This window comes from Daphnia carinata, chromosome 6, assembly GCF_022539665.2.
Source record: "Daphnia carinata strain CSIRO-1 chromosome 6, CSIRO_AGI_Dcar_HiC_V3, whole genome shotgun sequence".
In the NCBI taxonomy this organism is placed as follows: Eukaryota; Metazoa; Arthropoda; class Branchiopoda; order Diplostraca; family Daphniidae; genus Daphnia; species Daphnia carinata.
In genome coordinates, this window is record NC_081336.1 from 1,725,573 (window position 1) to 1,742,643 (window position 17,071).

Genomic DNA, 17,071 nt, shown 5'->3' on the forward strand with positions numbered 1-17,071 from the left:
ATTACATAAATGTTTTTCACGGTTAACTGTGAACTCTTTTAATAGTTACAAAATATTTGTGTTTAAAATATATGATTTGGCACAGGTGGCCTAAGTTAACTTCATATTGATACTTGTCTGTGGTGTGTTTACAACTCAAACCCCTCGATATTTTATTTTATTTCATTAATTAAGTTTTATTCACCCATTATCACGCGTCGCCAGGATGGGAGAAGATGATCAGATGCCCACTGAGCAAGAGGGTATTCAAATACAAATTATGGAAGAAGGTAACTGTTTAAACTCTATTCTTTAATTCTCTAAAAGGAAAAATTTAAGGGAAAAATTGCGCGGTTTTTTAACCAGACATAACCAGTTCAGATATTACAGCAGTTCGTTATTTTAATGTATATCAATGAAAACACGTTGGACTTTCGGATCAGTCATTATCAGTGTTTGTATTATTTGTATACAGCTGAACAAGGAGATGTGCCATTAGAAGTAGGAAACACGGCAAGGACTGCAAGCACTGTGCGGGAATCAACAGTACAGTTACAGTTCACTGAGCTCCACTCATTCCCAGCAATTGAGAGTCTTCCATTAGATGAAGTCAATAAAAGCTGGGAACTGAATTATCGAGAAGCAGCCATATTCCTAGAAGAGGGGGCTAACAATGACAAGCTAACTTCTCATCCACACTGCCATGAAGCACTTCCTGCATATTTGCTTGTCCACAACAAGTGGTATTATGCCCTAGATTTTGCTGCTTCCTTGTTGCTCATCTTGCTGACATTCACAGAGAGACCAGCTAATCCCCTCTTCCGGGTAAGTTTTGTTATCCTTGTATTGGGCTTGATACATTTAAAAATATTATCTTAAAATCTAGCTACCAGTAGGTGTACATAGTAGTATGGAACTCATGGCTCTGGTCATTGTAAGTGTGGAGTTGATTATGAAATTTCGATGGGTTGGATTCAAGATATTTATTCACCACCCTAGATCCATGGTTAAGGTAAGTCTTAAGCCTGTTAAATGAACAGATAAATTTCTACTAGAAAAAAAATTATTTATAGGCGCTGACGCTCTTAATAATGATTGCTGAATCTATTGTGGTTCTCGTCCGGCAAAGTTCGCACTTTAGGGTTACTCGCGCTCTCCGACCCATCTTCCTTCTAGATAATCACCACTTTGGTGGAGTCCGTAGATATCTACGGCAGGTAAAATTCATCAGTATACCTATAAAAATTGCTCATGCTTATGAAATTGGTATACATTGTGCAGGTTTTGCAATCAATGCCTCCCGCAATTGATATGTTGGGCCTACTACTATTCGTAATTTTATTCTACAGTGTTTTAGGTTTTTATATTTTCAGCTCGAACGTAAACGATCCATATTTCAGTACCTTACAACAAGCCTTCATTTCGCTTTTCATACTTTTAACCACGGCTAAGTAATAATCGATTAAGAGTTTCTATTCATACATTACTGTAAACAAATCACATTATTCCTTGACAGTTTTCCTGATGTGATGATGCCGTCCTATGCGGTGACCCGTTGGTCATCTGTTTTTTTCATCACATATCTATCCATTGTTCTGTACTTTCTGATGAATCTGGTGAGTATTTTTACTTCTATCTAATGTAAGATAAAAAAAAAACTAAATAGTAATGTTGCAAATTTCCAGTTACTTGCGGCTGTCTATGCATCTTTTTCGAGTATGGAGAAAAACAAGTTTCAACAGTTATTGCTGCATAGACGCAAAGCGGCACAACATGCTTTCCGTCTGTTGCTTAGTCGGAGCAATAGAATGGGCGTTACACTGCAACACTTCCGTGGTCTCCTGCGCAATGTTGATCCATCTCGAAGTATATATCAGAGCATTTATTTCTTAATAATTTTTTATTAGTGCAGCAAATTAATATTGTAAAATTTAAATTTTTTTGTAGCCTACAGGGAAGTGTATCTGATGTTCCGTCTCCTAAACACATCGGATTCCGGAATAATTAAGGTGGATGAATTCTATCATATTTACGATGTGTTGGATATGAAATGGCGGATAAGAGATGAGGAACCGTTTTGGTTTTCCCGGCTTCGTTCTCGTACATTGGCCAATATCGCCCAGCAAGTACATCGGCTGGTTACCTGGACTTTTTTCGACTATTTCGTCTGTGAGTTTCAATGTTTACACGTTCAGCTTTCATTGATTATTCTTTCTACTTTTGTTTGTCGTTCGAAGCCCTGGTGATTTTCCTGGGGGGAATCCTGATGTTAACGAGAACTGCAGCTATATCGGTGCATATGAGTAACCCGCTTGAACTAGGTGTTACTTGGGAAACCTACGCCTTTGTGTCTTTCTATGCACTTGAAGCAAGCCTAAAAATGTTTGGCATGGGCTTCCACGTGTACTTCTCCTCTGGCTGGAACTGCTTCGACTTCGCCGTGACAGGAGTTTCTTTGATTGGGTTAGCGGCCGAAATTCTTGGTCACTGGTCATTCCTTGTGGTAGCAAGGCATTTGCGGTAAAAAACAGTTTTGTGCAAACAGATAATTCAAAAGCAGCGTCATTTTGCAGTTATTACTTTTAGGATTTTACGTGTTTTCAAGCTACGTAAGCGATATCGAGATGTCTTTGGGACGATATTTATTTTAGGCCAAAGACTACTGTGCGCCGGTATAGTTTTCCTCATTCTTTATTACGCCTATTCGATTGTTGGAATGGAACTATTTGCAGAATATGACCTAACCAATTGTTGCAAGTAAGGTTTTATTACGAGATTATACATCACGTATTATTCTTGGTGTTTTTATTACAATGTTTTTTTTAATTCTAAATGGTTTTTACCTAGGAATTCAACTGTTGAAGCTAATTTTCGCTATGAAAATGGATCATCGTCGAACGGCTACTATTACCTAAATACTTTCGAGAATGTTATTTCATCCTATGTGACGCTTTTCGAACTAACGGTTATTAATAACTGGTACGTCATAATGGAAGGATATGCGGTCACTACCACTCAATGGAGCCGCATATATTTTATGTGCTTTTACCTTACTATAATGATGTTACTGTCCATTGTTGTTGCTTCCGTTCTTGACGGATTTATGTTTCGCATTTCATACAAAGAAAAAATGACTAAAGATGACGGTAAGAAATTTCGCTTAAATATGATGAAATAGACCATAATTCTTTCACTTTAATCTATAGAAAAACGTTTAGTTGAGAAAACCGTTACCCTGAATTCTGAAGAATATGAACGGCTTCTTGCAGTCGAATCTGCGGAAGAATTGTCGAAGGAAAAGGCATGGTGCAATTGGTTTGCCCGATTGCGCAAACAAGAACCCTTCCGCACTCTGGACGAAGCTACATCGGATTTGCCGGGGATTCGTCCTATATCAGTAACATTCACGGGTTTCCGTCGGCGAACAAAGGATGTTCTTCTAAGTTTTATGTACAAGGATGAAATATCCTGGTGGATGAAGCAAGCCGATCAAGAAGAAAAACAGCAACAGCCAAGAAACTCTCCTTTGAAACGGGTAGAAATTCGTCAGAGACAGCATCGTGGCTCTGGAGAAATTCTCAGCGATTAAGATTGTCAAGAGAAACCTCCAGCGCCTTTACAACCCAGTCACGTTTCCATCCTCCTTTTTTTATGTCATATATTTTTAGATTACGAATCAACTATTTTCTATTTCCGTTATGAATTCTTCAAAAAGACAAAAACAAACAAACAAAACGATCATAGACTCAACGCGCATAGGTCGCACACCTGCAGTTTCAAGAAACCACAGTCTTTTTTTTGGAATAGTTCTGTAATAGGGTGAATCGTTTCATTGAAACTGGAAAAAAAGTTTATTATTCTCAGTCCAAATCAAAAAGAAATCACAAGTGAAATGAATGACTGTCTAGTAATGTTTCGCATTCGTTAAATATTTATGATTATTTAGCATTAAATACCACGTATGCCTACTAAGACCAAACCCAGTTAGTAACGAATATAAATAAAATATTTAAATACCCCTAAATGTGTAGTTTTTTTAAGTTTTCTTATTTTTATTTACATTTCTTTTTTATTATTTTCCACGCCAATTTTACTAATCATATTTGTGTGTTTTTATCGTTTTAGGTAATAGATATATATTTTTTGCAGTGTAATAGAATAGATTTACAACTAATCTATTTTATAATCCTCCTTTTCGTTTTCAATCATTCCTGGGAAAGAGGACCGAGAAAAGGTTTCTCTGCCCGTAGTACGCTTCCGTTTGAAATCCATCGTTGACCTGAAATGTCGTCGAAATGTTCATATCAGAAATTTGAATTAATTGTTCAAAGGACTAATTTAGTCGGTGGAGCCTTCGAAGTTGTAAAGCAGCTACGGTCCGAATGGTCGTTCGACAAAATGAAATTCCAGGTGAGAGTTCCTCATTGTGAAGACGAAAACAATATTCAGGCAAGCCATTGTTTTTATACGTGAATACGTAACTAGATATTCATTGGCGGAATAACCAACCAATTAATTGGAGTTTACCAGAATGACGATCATTCTGACACGATTTTAGTTCGTGTGTATGGAGAAAATACCGAACAAGTTATAGATCGCGAAAATGAAATAAAAATAATGCAGGTATTATAGAATAATTAACTCATTCGTGGTTGTAAAATTTCACATTCTAATGATCCTAAAACAGCTTCTCTACCCTTTAGGCCTTTCGTCTAAAATTTATGCAGCTTTTACTAATGGGTTAATCTACCAATACTTGGTTGGTAGAACATTAGATGAAAAATCATGCTATGATCCCAACATTTATCCTCTAGTTGCCCAGAAAATGGCTGAAATTCATTTGCAGCTTCCTGTGTACAAGACTTTTTCTGATGGAATAGATAGAGCCATTCTTTGGGATAAAATAAAATGTTTTATAGTTTCAGGTTGTGAAGAGAAACTGACCAACTTAATCAAAAAGCAAAGGTATTGAAGTGTTATGGCACAATAAGTTAAGCAGATAAACCAGTATTTATATACTTTTCCTTCCTGTTATTATAGTTTACCATCTAAATCAAAGCTGATAGAAGAGCTGGAATGGCTGAAATCACATTTGGAGAAATTCAACAGTCCATTGGTCTTGTGCCACAACGACTTGCTTTTAGCCAACGTCCTTTACGATGAGAAATCGAAAACTGTACATTTTATTGATTTTGAATATGCCGGGCCGAATTATCGATCGTATGATATTGCCAACCATTTCAATGAATTTTCAGGTATAGCCCTTCTATTTAAAACACTTTGACTTTTGCCACTAAAATTTACCATTACCAAGAAAGGTGGTAGTAGCTGGTCGTCGTACCCAAATGAAAATTTTCGGCGCGAATGGCTGCAGGCTTATCTGAGGGTCTTTGACAATATTCAGCACGTGGAAGAAAAGAAATTGCAACAAGTAATGGACGAAATTGAACATTTTCGTCTTGCCAGCCATTTCTTTTGTGGAACGTGGGGCGTTTATCAGGCAACACATTCGACTTTGGATTTCGACTTCGTGGGGTAATATAAATAGCTTTAAAGGTAAATACAAACAACTTTTAGTGTTCGTTTTTACACTGTAGGTATTCAGTTTCAAGATTCGACGAATACTACCGAATAAAACGCATTCTACTCCCCTTCAACTTGGTTGAGTCGCTCGATTAATTTTCTGGCTGCCTTGAGCCATTAAGGTTGCCTCGCAAATTTAGTATTTACTCGATTGGCAGGTTTTTCGTCATATAATTGGGTTCTGGATGAAGAAGTTTATTGAATGCAATAAATAATATGTTATGGTGCAAAGGGTGCATTGCTAGGAATCATAATGGTTCGGCCTTGTGAGACCCAGCTTTTTACTGGAAGGTACTATTCACTCCAATACCTTTTGTTAGTTATGGGGCCTTTCAAATTATGTTACAAGATACTTATTTATTCTTGATTCACCATCTAATATCTTTGCAAACATCTATGTCCTAAGTGATTTAACCATGCTGTAAACAGAGTGATGTGCAAGTTTTTACAATTCTTTCCTGACAGCTACAGAGCTATCAATTATTGAATAAGGTAAAGTTAAATTGAGGTACATTAGCATTTTAAATATATTATATTATAGCTCTGAACCAAATCACAACACAACTAAGGAATGACAAAAGAGCACCTGAACAATGAGAACCAGAAACAGTGCATTTATCAAAATTTCCCCCATACCTAATTTGTATAGCACAACCCTTTTGGCCATTGAGTATAACTGTTGAGACTGAAAGACCTCATACTCTTTTCTTGGTTTTGTTAAATCCTCCTGTTTGAAGGATTGGCCCACCAGTTTCCAAGCTGAGTTGTTTCAATTTTGAAATGCGGAGGAGTGTCACAATCAGCAAAACAAAATTCACAAAGTAAGTTGAAATACAGACAACACAGATATCCTCAAGAACAAAATAGAGAATGTAGCCAAGATAAACAGACCCTAAATTTGCCATGATACACAGCAACATCTGAACTTTTGCCAGAAACAAATAATTCCCAAGTCCTGTAAAATAAAAAGAAGTTAAGACATTGCTAAATAAGCTCAAACTTTATGAGAAATACCTAATAATAAAACCAGACCATAAAAAATAGCACCATAAACAGGATTGGGTTGGATAAGAGGTGAGTTTTCATCAAGGACATACTGGAGCAATCCAAATCCTTTGCCATACCTAGAAAATGTTAGAAACCATTATGAATCATACTGTAAGTAGGAAAAAAGGAATTAAAAGGTAATACTTGGATGAAAACACTTTAGTACAGCTCATGGATTCACTAATGTCACACATGGCCACGTAGGAATCATCATGTTCTTTTTTTGTTTCGACATAAAAAGCATAGGAAGAAAGGGCTATTCCAACAAAACAGAAGAAAGCAAAACAGGAACGGAGTCGTCGAAGCTTGTTCAAGATGACGGTTGCAGCAGACACCATGATGCCACAAAGAAAACAATTCTCTGAAGAGCTGTAACTTCAACACGATCGGGATGTGATAATCGTCCTACCAGACTAACTAATAGCTACATCAGTTCGTTCCACTCTCCTTTCTCGAGGTACTCTTGTACTCTTCTTGGATATGCTGCCTGCGGACGGTATGTGTCAAAATAGGAGTATTCCGTAAGAAGATAATTACTAGTGCTCCAGATGGGCACTAGGTGTCGCGAAAAAGCCGGCGAATCTATTTTTACGCTTCAGCCGGCAATGGTGACGAAACGTGTGTGGTTTAACCGACACAGATACAAATCTTGGATCACACTCAAATTGATTTGAAATGTTGGTGCGAACGAGTTCTCTGCTTCAGTCATCGATCTCCGTCATAGCAATGACACTATTTGTGGAATTTGTTCATATTGATCCCATTGGTATTCGATCAATAATCGATCCTAACCATTAATGTTCCGTGATTTGCAGTCGTAATTGAAGGCCCATTTCGATCTTTAGTAACACTTAAATATTATGTGGGGCACGAGTTAAGCAAACTTGATTAACATGGCAATATGACAAGACAAAATCTATTATTTAACTTAAATAAATATCAACGACCCATTTAGACTAAACAACAGAAATTTTTCTTAATATGTCCAAAATAAGAGATTTGGCAATGTCCAAGTGAACGATCAAGAAAGAGGGAGTTGCTTTGACGTCATCACGAAACTTTAGGGATAAGAAACTCCTTTCTAGACATTTTGTTCGCGAGATCGTGTGGAACGAAACCACAGCAGAGAACAGCGTGGCCATCTATGGTACTAGGTTTTTCAAACTGACCAGTATTATGATTAGATTAAACAAAGGTTTGTGTAAACCTGTCATTTCAAGCCTAAGGAATATTAATTTTCCGCTTTTGTCATTTTTGCATATTTGCCTATATTCGTCCCTGATCTCGTAAAATCTACCAATAAAAAGTATGCAAAATAAAAGAACTGTGGATGGGAGTAATGAAAACAGTTAATTGGTACTAAAACTGTAGAAAATCGGTCAAAACTAATGTTAGTTAGGTTAGGGTCAAATTTAAGATAAAATGTATTGCGATAACCTTCAAATTATACTATAGTATTGTGAAGTTTTACAACATTTGCTACGCAGGGTCGTGTTAGTACTGTACATTGGCCACACGAGGCAGCCAGCCCTCCTGTTTCAACCTTGGCATACTGTAACGTTTCTCATCCCTGTAGCTGTTGTGTCATCGGCTCCCAGTCGGTGCGAACTGTCAGCCTTTAGCAACTGTTAGGCCTTTCGTCTTCTATACAGTCTGTGCGAGGAGTTTAGGTCACCGGACCATAGTCTGGCTTCTGCTGCCCGAATCTATATTTTTTATTCATCCCTATCAACGGAAGAAAATGTTCATCAAGGAATTGTAAGTTCCAATAAGATGGTTTTACATATTACAAGAGTATTTCAGCGTATTATTCAAAATCGGATACGTGATAAGTTGTGAAATTAATAATTTACCGACTCTGACATGCATGGTGGTTCGGTTTCGAATTTCCACAATAAGTTTTATCAAACTATGTATTCCACTAATTAAATCTCTGGACTGAAGTATTTAAATTTACTGAAAATTACTGAATTTTTGTATATTACAATTAACATATGCTAAACTAACTAATCATGATCCTTTTCAATTTAGTCGGGTGGTGATGCCAGTAACAGTAGAAGAGGTGAGCTGAAACTGAACTGATGTTAAGGAGCTATTTAACCAAGTTTTGTTTGTCGAGTGTAGTACCAAGTTGGCCAACTCTTCGCTGTGGCAGAAGAGTCAAAGAACAACACAGGTGGAGGAGAAGGAATTGAAGTGCTAAAGAATGAACCATTTGATGGGAAACCTCTTCTGGGTGGCAGGTTCAGCAAAGGGCAGTACACCTACAAGATTTACCATTTAGCAAGGTAAGAAATTTATACTCAAGCAAAATTCATTCTAATACATTCTATAAAATTATATAGCAAAGTGCCAGCTTTCATCAGAATGCTTGCTCCTAAAGGAGCATTAGAAATTCACGAAGAAGCTTGGAACGCATATCCATATTGTAGGACAGTAATTTCAGTAAGTTTGGTAAAATTCTATAACCATTCTTTTATTTGTAACATCTTCTATACTTGGCAGAATCCTGGCTATATGAAAGAAAATTTTTATATCGTCATTGAAACAATGCACTATGCCGATAAAGGCATATCAGAGAACGTAAGCCGTTATATCTAGTCCCACCATACGCGTTTTATTATGTTTTTTTGTATTATCTAGATCCACGAGTTGCCGCCTGAAAAATTGAAAGTCCGTGAAGTAGTTATGATCGATATTGCAAACGATCTCATACAGTCCACTGATTATAAGCCTCTTGAAGATCCTACCAAATTCAAATCGCAAAAGACTGGAAGAGGACCTCTAGTCGGCAAATGGCAGGACACAGTAAATTTATTAAAAGATTCCTTAACACCGATTAAAAGCGAAATATCTTTTCACGCCCAAGGTTGATCCGGTTATGACCTGTTACAAGCTAGTCACTGCCGAATTTAAATGGTTCGGTCTTCAGACAAGAGTCGAAAGTTTCATCATGAAAGCAGAAAGACGACTCTTCACCAATTTCCATCGGTACCTGTATCTTAGTTACTGATCTGACCTTTCAAAATAATTCTTATCTTTGGTTTGCCTTATCAAAATTGTTTAGGCAAGTCTTTTGTTGGCTTGACCGATGGCATGGAATGACCATGGCAGATATTAGGCGCTTGGAAGACGAAACAAGGGAAGAACTAGATAGGGTAAGACTAAGGTTTTTTTTTGTTTAAATCTTTTATTGCTTGTGCTGAACGGCCTCGAAAGAAATCAATGTATGATCTCTTTAAGAAGTGGCGGCCTTGAGGGAGGCGAGCCGAATCGAAGTTTCTGTGAATCATGCGCAGGTTTCGAATATTGATTTACTTTTCGCCTTTTTTCCCCGTTTTTTTTAAATATTCTTGTAGCAACGCAATCAAGGAACAGTGCGTGGAATGAAAGCTGATTCGGATTGATCCTTCCGCTCTCTGCCTCCGAATAGTGCACACGGCGAGCGGCAAGTGTTACGGAAAGATTACCTCCCGTCTCGTGGAACTTCTTACTTCTTCTGTCTCTGTTGTTTTTTTTTGCATCTATCTCCATCTGTTTTACGTTCCATTACCAAATCTATTTATGTTTGGTTGGAGTTCAAGTCAGCGTTTACAAGATAGGGGATCCATAAACGTCAGGCGTTGTAATTTTCATTTGTGGTCGGAGACTAGTAATTTTTGCGCTACGGGGTTTCCGCTTCAGACCCTCAATGTTCTATTTACCAAGGAACACCCCAAACCTTCCATGTCGGGCTCTCTTGCCTGCCCACTTGTGCGGCTTGCTTTTGGCTTTCTCCCTCCTATTTTTTTCTCCCCCCAAAAGTTAACAAGCAAGAAATGCGGAAATATTTTTTTTCTTCCCATCTTTCTCCGTCTCGAGGCTCAAGTTCTGATTGAAGTGCTACTACCGCGCCCGCCTCGCCTGCCACTAGACGAAAGTGTATCGATCGAAACTCGTTGCCGGTTTCTTTTTTGCTGCTCTTTTTTTTTTTCTCTCGCCCAAGTCTTGTTATCTTTTTCTATTCTACTCCTGAGCCAATTTTTTTTTGGCCAAATTCCTTTCCTTTCATATTTAGCCGGATTTTTCTTTTTGTGCTAGCTACAATTAACCCCAATTCTCCCCTATATACATATTGATTGTTTTTTTGTTTTTTTTTTCTTTTCAAATTAGGGGAGTTTAAATATTTTAATTAAATATCGAAATTTCTTCAAATCGTCATTTAATGTGTGTGCGTGTGCGTATGGTTGGGTGTATGTGCATGTATGGGTTAACTTCCCAAAAGTAATCGAAACGTGCTGTTCTACCAATATTGGCACCTAAATTTGTTGTTGAATAGAAGTGTTCATTCAAATTAGAAAATCAAAGGGGCATGCCTCGCGCCACTCAACTCGATGTTTTAGGGACGCATTCCAGAAATTTAGTTAACAATTTTTAAAACACGAATAAGGAAAGATCAGTGTCCAAAATTTTTTTTTTATCCTCTTTTCAAACATTGGTCCTCGTCTCTTCGTTTCAAATTTCTGCAAATGTTCAACATTTTAAAAATGTTTAAATGGCTATCGCATTCATGTTCGACGCAAGCAAGGCGAGTCAAATAGATAAAACATCATGGGTATATCCTATAACTTGTTTATTCCATCACGTATATCATGTATTATGTAAAATAGAAAATTGCATTGTTGACATTTATTTTTATCACCTTAGGAAGTGATATCTCACCTAAACCCCGTATTCTTTCAACACATTGCCAGCGATGACTAATCTTTGAATCTCAGAGGTACCCTCGTAAATCTCCGTAATTCTGGCATCTCTGTTCAAGGGATAAAAAAAACATATTTAAAAGCATCGTGCGAGATGATTTGACAGCCTCATTACCGGTAATGTCGCTCCGCAGGCATATCGGAAACGTATCCCATTCCTCCGAGAATTTGAATAGCCTGATGTGAGATGAACGTTGCGGCTTCACTGGCTGCTAATTTAGCCATAGCTGCTTCCTAAAGTTTCAGTCGTGTTAATCACTCCATGACATGGATTCTCAAATACGTACTTTGATACAAGTCTTGCCTTCGTCTTGCAACACAGCAGCTCGCCAAGTTAAAAGGCGTGCACTTTCCAACTGCAAGGCCATGTCAGCGATTTTGTTCTGGAATTATAAGAAGATAAAATGCAATAATTTTAACTCATGAGTTTCAATCAAAATTAGTCGAACTTGTATGGATTGAAGTTTGGTAATTGACTGTCCGAAAGCTTTTCTCTTGCTTGCATAATCGACAGCACAATCTAATGCTGCTTGACCAATACCCAACGCCTGAGCTGCAATACCAACCCTTCCACCGTCTAAAGGCATAATAATAAAAGTAGACTAACAATTTACTAGAAATTTGTGGTTATCTTTACCTAACGTGCCCATAGCAATTTTGAATCCATACCCAGGCTTGCCAAGCATATTTTCTTTAGGAATAGAGCAGTCTTCGAAAATGAGATTGCATGTGGAAGAACCCCGAATGCCCAGTTTATCTTCTTTTTTGCCCAAAGCAAGGCCTGGTGTCGGTTTGGGGACAACAAAGGCAGAGATTCCCTTGTGCTTGAGCGATTTGTCGGTGGTAGCGAAAACGACTGTGGCTTCAGACTCGTAGCCGTTAGTGATCCATGCTTTGGTTCCATTCAATTTCCAGCCTCCATCCGACGATGCTACAGCTGTAGTTGACGCCGCACCGGCGTCACTGCCATTTCCTGATTAGTAATTAAGGCGGCTTAAACAAGATCTATTGAACAACTTAATAAATAGTGGTTACCTGGTTCGCTAAGTGCAAAGCACCCTACTTTGTCTCCATTAACAAATGGTTGAACCCAATCTCTTTTTTGCTGATCATTTCCATATTTCATGAGAGGACCAAGGTACAGTGAATTGTTGACGCTCATAATTACTCCAGCAGAAGCACATCCCCTGTGAAATCAAATAGTTATGACAAAAATAAGGAATAGTGATAAAAAGGGGGTTTAATAGACCTTGATATTTCTTCAATAGCCACAGCATAAGCCAAGTAGTCTAGTCCAGCTCCACCAAGGGCTTCAGGGACAACTATGGCCATTAAGCCCAGCTCACCCATTTTGAGAATCTTAAGAACAGAAAAAAACTTGGTATAGTTGTGCACATGAAGAGATAAGTTGTTTCGTACCTGTTCTTTTGGGTAAAGATGTTCTTTGTCAAATCGTGATGCATTTGGCTTTAGTTCACCTTCAGCAAAGTCTCTGCATGTTTTTCTTAGCAATTCATGCGTCTCAGGTAAAGACGTCAATATCGAGGCATTTCTAGCCTGCTGGAACCTGGCGACTGCGAGAAGAGAACGTAAAGAAATCTCTTTAAACTACCTGAGCCACAGGTGTATTACATAACTTGTAAGAGTTTAAATAGTGGGTGATCAGTGCCAAATCAAAGTGAGTTTAGCGCTTCAATATGCAAAACAGAATACAAATGTAACATAAATCAATCATCTTACGGCCGAGAGAAAGTCGTCGCAGTTGCAGAGCCATAACTAAAAGAATGTGTTGAAAAATTGTTAATTCCAGCAGACAATGTTTCTTTTGATGTGTTGCTAGATTCCCAACAAAGAATAGAGCCATCTGGCGATTGATTTAAAGATGAACATTTTTATTGACCCTCGCCATCGATGGAATCGGGTCAGCAGGTTATTCCTTTCTTGTTTTCGCGCGATTTTATCCATCTTCTCCAGATTGGGAGGGAAAACAACTCAAATGGCGGGTTCAACATTTCATAAGCCAAAAACCAGACGACTGTACCATAGATCCCATCAGTGTTGAGCGAGACGTCAGGCGGGAAGCAAGTGCTGTTGCTGGACCCATCTCATCCTCAGTTTTCTCACGTGTTTACATCTTTTTCTTCAGTCTATCCACTCTTTTCATGGTAAGCTAAACAGATTCAGCCTTTTTAATGTCAACAGATAACTCAGGTCGAATGTGTCGTAATGGAACGTGAAAGATCTCGTGGTGCAGTAAACGAGGAGGGTTGCCATGCTGTTTTTTGGAGGGAACTGAATTGTATGGCACTTTTTACGACGAAACAAAATTCTTTTAAACGTTTTCTTTTGCTCCCCATTTCCAACACGTACTGTACTTGCACAAGACATAGCTTACGGGGATTGTGCTTTATTTTCTGTGGTCTTCCCAGAAACATTAACAAAATGCCATCACGACCATTCCTTTTAGTCGACTCTAATTGAGCTCCCCTCTGCGTTTGCGTCTATGCACTCGGTACGCCAACAACATTTGAGGTTGGTGAATGCGGGATGATAAGAATTCCTTATTTTTTTTATTGTTTATTTTCTTAATCTAACGGCAAGGAAAACAATGCTCAACCACTGTTGGATTGTGCTTTATGTTCCCTTTTTTTATGGTCTTTGTTTTGGTATGTTGTTGGTGTGTGTGGGCAATATAAGTGGGAATCGGATTAAGCAAAAAGATAGGAAGCCGCGATGAGATCGGCAGCTGTGTTTTGATTACTTGCAACTCACGTAGCCCGTTCAATTCTTCAACAAGAAAGCTGTGGACGCACGACTGGTGCCCCAACAGCCTCGTGTTGTGTGTGGGAAACATTCGTGTTAGTACGTTATTAATGGAAATGAATTCTAACTCTTTTTTTTTTTTTTTCATCTGCTACGATGTCCATCGTCCAGCAGCTTACATGTCCAAAGGAATAACGCCACGCAGCCATGAATAGTTTGGCTGCTGGTGTCGAATTCCTTTGGAACCTTTTCCCTCCAGTTTCTGGCACTTTCATCGTGTCCTCTCGACAGGTGGGCCGTCCACCTGTAATAGACGCCACCGACTGCTTTCGTTCTTCTCCGACTGCGATGGTGGCACGAAGAACAACAAAAATAAAAACAAGTCGAAAGAAATTCTCCATTCCGTTCGTGACCCGATTGTATAATCAAATTCAGCGTAGGAAAGCCAAAAGAAAACAAAAAAAAAAAAAAATCCCTCTGGCATCGCCGACAATTCCCCTCTCAAACTCATCATCATCACCTGACATTAGGTATATATCCCCCCCTCCAATAAGTTCACCAGGGCACGGACCTGCGGGCTTGTAACATATACTACACCCGAGGCAAAGGGGGGCAGGTAGAACGTTAATAAAGGTGTATATAATGCTCTATCTAGGTACTTGATGATAAGAACTTTCTTGTTACAGATGCCGATCAGTTCAATGTTCACATAATTTTTGCTGGGAGAGTATTAAACTCGAAACTTCCCCCTCGAGTGTAATCCTCCGAAAGGCCTTGGTTTAAAACAAAACAATCAACAACCTGCGACTTTATTTTCTTGAAAATGTGCGCATTGTTATAAAAAAAAAAGGCCCTTTTGTAATCCCATATTAGGTTCTACTGGCGTAGTCGTCGTCTGCAGTGACTAAGGACAAACGAACGCCAAGAAATGCCGGACCTTCGATCGTTGCTGGTCCATTGAAGGTTGAAAGAAAACTGCCGGCCGTCAAGAGAAAAAGGTAAAATGTAAATGAGCTATCGGTTGTAGAAGCTTAAAGGGATGGCGCATCCTTTTTTTTTTTTTTTTTTTATGTCTTTTTTCTTTTTCTATCTCGTCCCTTTTGCCGGTCTTGTACAAACCAACCATTTGTTGTCCAGTCTACTTGTGTCTCGGTTCGTATCGTCGGGTCTCATCGTTTTTATTAACAAGACTCATCAGCATCAGTTGTTTTTCCCCTTGCAAGATGGAATTGATGATGTTGTCTCGCTGTAGGTTATTGTTCATCATCAAAGTTGTTTGCCCGTGGCTTGACAACGTTGATTTCTTTCGCGTACGGTCATGGGCGGAATGAAAACTCCCTGTAAGATAAAAAAAAAAAAAGGAATTCCAATTTTAGTGGTCGACTGGAAGTTTTGTTAGGTGCTACCGCAAATCAACGTCCTTAAAGTCTTTTGTGTTTAGCTCTAGTGCGTGCGTGTGTGATGTATCTGTACTACCTATTTGCGTGCGTGACGTGATTCCCCAAAGGTCGTTTGCCAAGGGTTTGGCCTGGATGAATGGCGCATTATGTATTCATGTCTTGACTCGGAGAATTTGGAGGAAAAGAAAAAAACTTCCTGTTATATGCTCGTGTGTTCGTAGTTTTTGAGACCAGTTTTATCGTGTATTTTAACAGGAGGGCCACTAACGGATAGCCAGTGAGGACATGTGGAAGAAATGGAATCGGAAATGGATTTAGAGAAGGAGGACTGTCGGAGTAGGTTGGCATCCGAAGAGGAAAGCAACAACAACAGTTACATCGGCTGTGCCGAATTGACGTCGATGGAAATTGAAGAATCGGATGCCTCCAGTGCCAGCCTTACTCAGAATCAAGAGCAACAACAACAACAACAACAACAAAGGAAATTGTGGCGGAGCAAATCGACCGTCAGGTCCGAGTTGAGCGTCGAGACGGCCAATAGCGCCGTCACCAACGAGGAGCTCAAAGAGCTGAAACAATGGTTCCAGGTAATAAAAAAGATGATTTCAGATTTTGAGGAAGCTCTTTGACCTTGTCGTAAATAGCATTCGATAATGATGTTGACGAGCCGTGAATCGACTCTCGTGCCCACTAGAAATGGTGTGTCGATTGTTTTAGGAGAATATCTTCTTCTTCTTAGAAAATAACAATTTTAGTTTGTATCTTTTTTGTTGTTGTTTTTTCCTCCTCGGCACGGAATGCAGCAAAGCCGGAGGCAAAGAGAAAACGTCCGAGAAAAAAAAAGTCGGACTAGTAAATGACTCGTGTCTTTGTGAGCACGCAAGGATTATTCATTTATCTTGTAGCGAAAAAAACAACAACAAAATTCCATGTCAAAACGATGTTGAATGATGGCCAGAACAAAACTAAGAAAGAAAATCAATTTGCAAGTTTGTAATCCTGATTACAGGTTTCCGAGAGTTGTCGCCATTTTTACGACCCATTTGCCATTCTTCTATTAAATTCTTCCTCATTTAAAAACTTATAAGAATTAGTTACTGTATTTTTTTTTTTTTTCGTTTTGAGGGCGCGAGAGAGCTAAAATCTCTTTTTTTTTTTTTTTTTCTTTAAGCCATTTTCATTGGCTCTTCATCATGGCGGGTCCTAAAAAGGTGCATCTAATGGGCAACATTTTCTTTTTAAAAAAATCCTTTGGCTATGCACTCCGTTCGTCCTCGTCATCTCTACGAAAGACGTTGATGGTGGTTGAAAAATTTCACCACGCACGTCCGTGTGTTAGAAGAACGGGTTATTTCTCCGTCAAACAAAAAACAGAATTCTGAACTCTTGGGGGGGGGGGGGGGGGAGAGAATTTGTGCGTTGGTTTAATTCCAAGAAGAAGAAAAAAAAAAAAACAAGAAAATAAAATGCCAATTCCTTTTGATTTTTTTTTTGCTTTTTTGGGCGGTGATTAAAAGAGCCTTTCTCGAGTTACAGCATTGATGATTGATCATGTTT

The 17,071-nt window shown here is 38.7% G+C and overlaps 5 protein-coding genes across 5 annotated transcripts; 3 read left to right on the top strand and 2 right to left on the bottom strand.

Annotated features, from left to right (window-relative positions):
* Positions 1-95: 95 nt before the first annotated feature.
* LOC130690605 (two pore channel protein 1-like) lies at positions 96-3,712 on the top strand. The gene is made up of 12 exons (XM_057513631.2): positions 96-269; positions 455-804; positions 866-991; positions 1,053-1,196; positions 1,261-1,430; positions 1,496-1,595; positions 1,665-1,845; positions 1,927-2,148; positions 2,217-2,499; positions 2,566-2,736; positions 2,827-3,125; positions 3,186-3,712. Exons 1-12 carry the CDS (start codon positions 206-208, stop codon positions 3,566-3,568), a joined length of 2,493 nt encoding a protein of 830 aa, XP_057369614.1. The 5' UTR covers positions 96-205; the 3' UTR covers positions 3,569-3,712.
* Positions 3,713-4,247: 535 nt separating this feature from the next.
* LOC130690562 (ethanolamine kinase 1-like) lies at positions 4,248-6,046 on the top strand. Its single transcript, XM_057513584.2, has 6 exons — positions 4,248-4,389; positions 4,465-4,602; positions 4,667-4,944; positions 5,020-5,234; positions 5,298-5,514; positions 5,577-6,046. Exons 1-6 carry the CDS (start codon positions 4,264-4,266, stop codon positions 5,656-5,658), a joined length of 1,056 nt encoding a protein of 351 aa, XP_057369567.1. The 5' UTR covers positions 4,248-4,263; the 3' UTR covers positions 5,659-6,046.
* Positions 6,047-6,075: 29 nt separating this feature from the next.
* LOC130690595 (vitamin K epoxide reductase complex subunit 1-like protein 1) lies at positions 6,076-7,115 on the bottom strand. Its single transcript, XM_057513623.2, has 3 exons — positions 6,754-7,115; positions 6,577-6,686; positions 6,076-6,517 (listed from the first exon to the last, which is right to left on the bottom strand). Exons 1-3 carry the CDS (start codon positions 6,945-6,947, stop codon positions 6,258-6,260), a joined length of 564 nt encoding a protein of 187 aa, XP_057369606.1. The 5' UTR covers positions 6,948-7,115; the 3' UTR covers positions 6,076-6,257.
* A 1,082-nt stretch (positions 7,116-8,197) lies between these two features.
* On the top strand, positions 8,198-10,058 carry LOC130690579 (phosphatidylinositol transfer protein alpha isoform-like). Its single transcript, XM_057513606.2, has 9 exons — positions 8,198-8,367; positions 8,641-8,671; positions 8,734-8,897; positions 8,955-9,054; positions 9,115-9,192; positions 9,253-9,417; positions 9,479-9,600; positions 9,677-9,767; positions 9,969-10,058. The coding sequence occupies exons 1-9, from the start codon at positions 8,351-8,353 to the stop codon at positions 10,014-10,016; spliced, it is 816 nt and encodes a 271-aa protein (XP_057369589.1). The 5' UTR covers positions 8,198-8,350; the 3' UTR covers positions 10,017-10,058.
* Positions 10,059-11,204: 1,146 nt separating this feature from the next.
* Positions 11,205-13,235, bottom strand: LOC130690552 (short-chain specific acyl-CoA dehydrogenase, mitochondrial-like). Its single transcript, XM_057513568.1, has 9 exons — positions 13,092-13,235; positions 12,771-12,925; positions 12,601-12,710; positions 12,387-12,538; positions 11,989-12,324; positions 11,801-11,928; positions 11,639-11,734; positions 11,467-11,585; positions 11,205-11,401 (listed from the first exon to the last, which is right to left on the bottom strand). The coding sequence occupies exons 1-9, from the start codon at positions 13,213-13,215 to the stop codon at positions 11,311-11,313; spliced, it is 1,311 nt and encodes a 436-aa protein (XP_057369551.1). The 5' UTR covers positions 13,216-13,235; the 3' UTR covers positions 11,205-11,310.
* Positions 13,236-17,071: the final 3,836 nt, after the last annotated feature.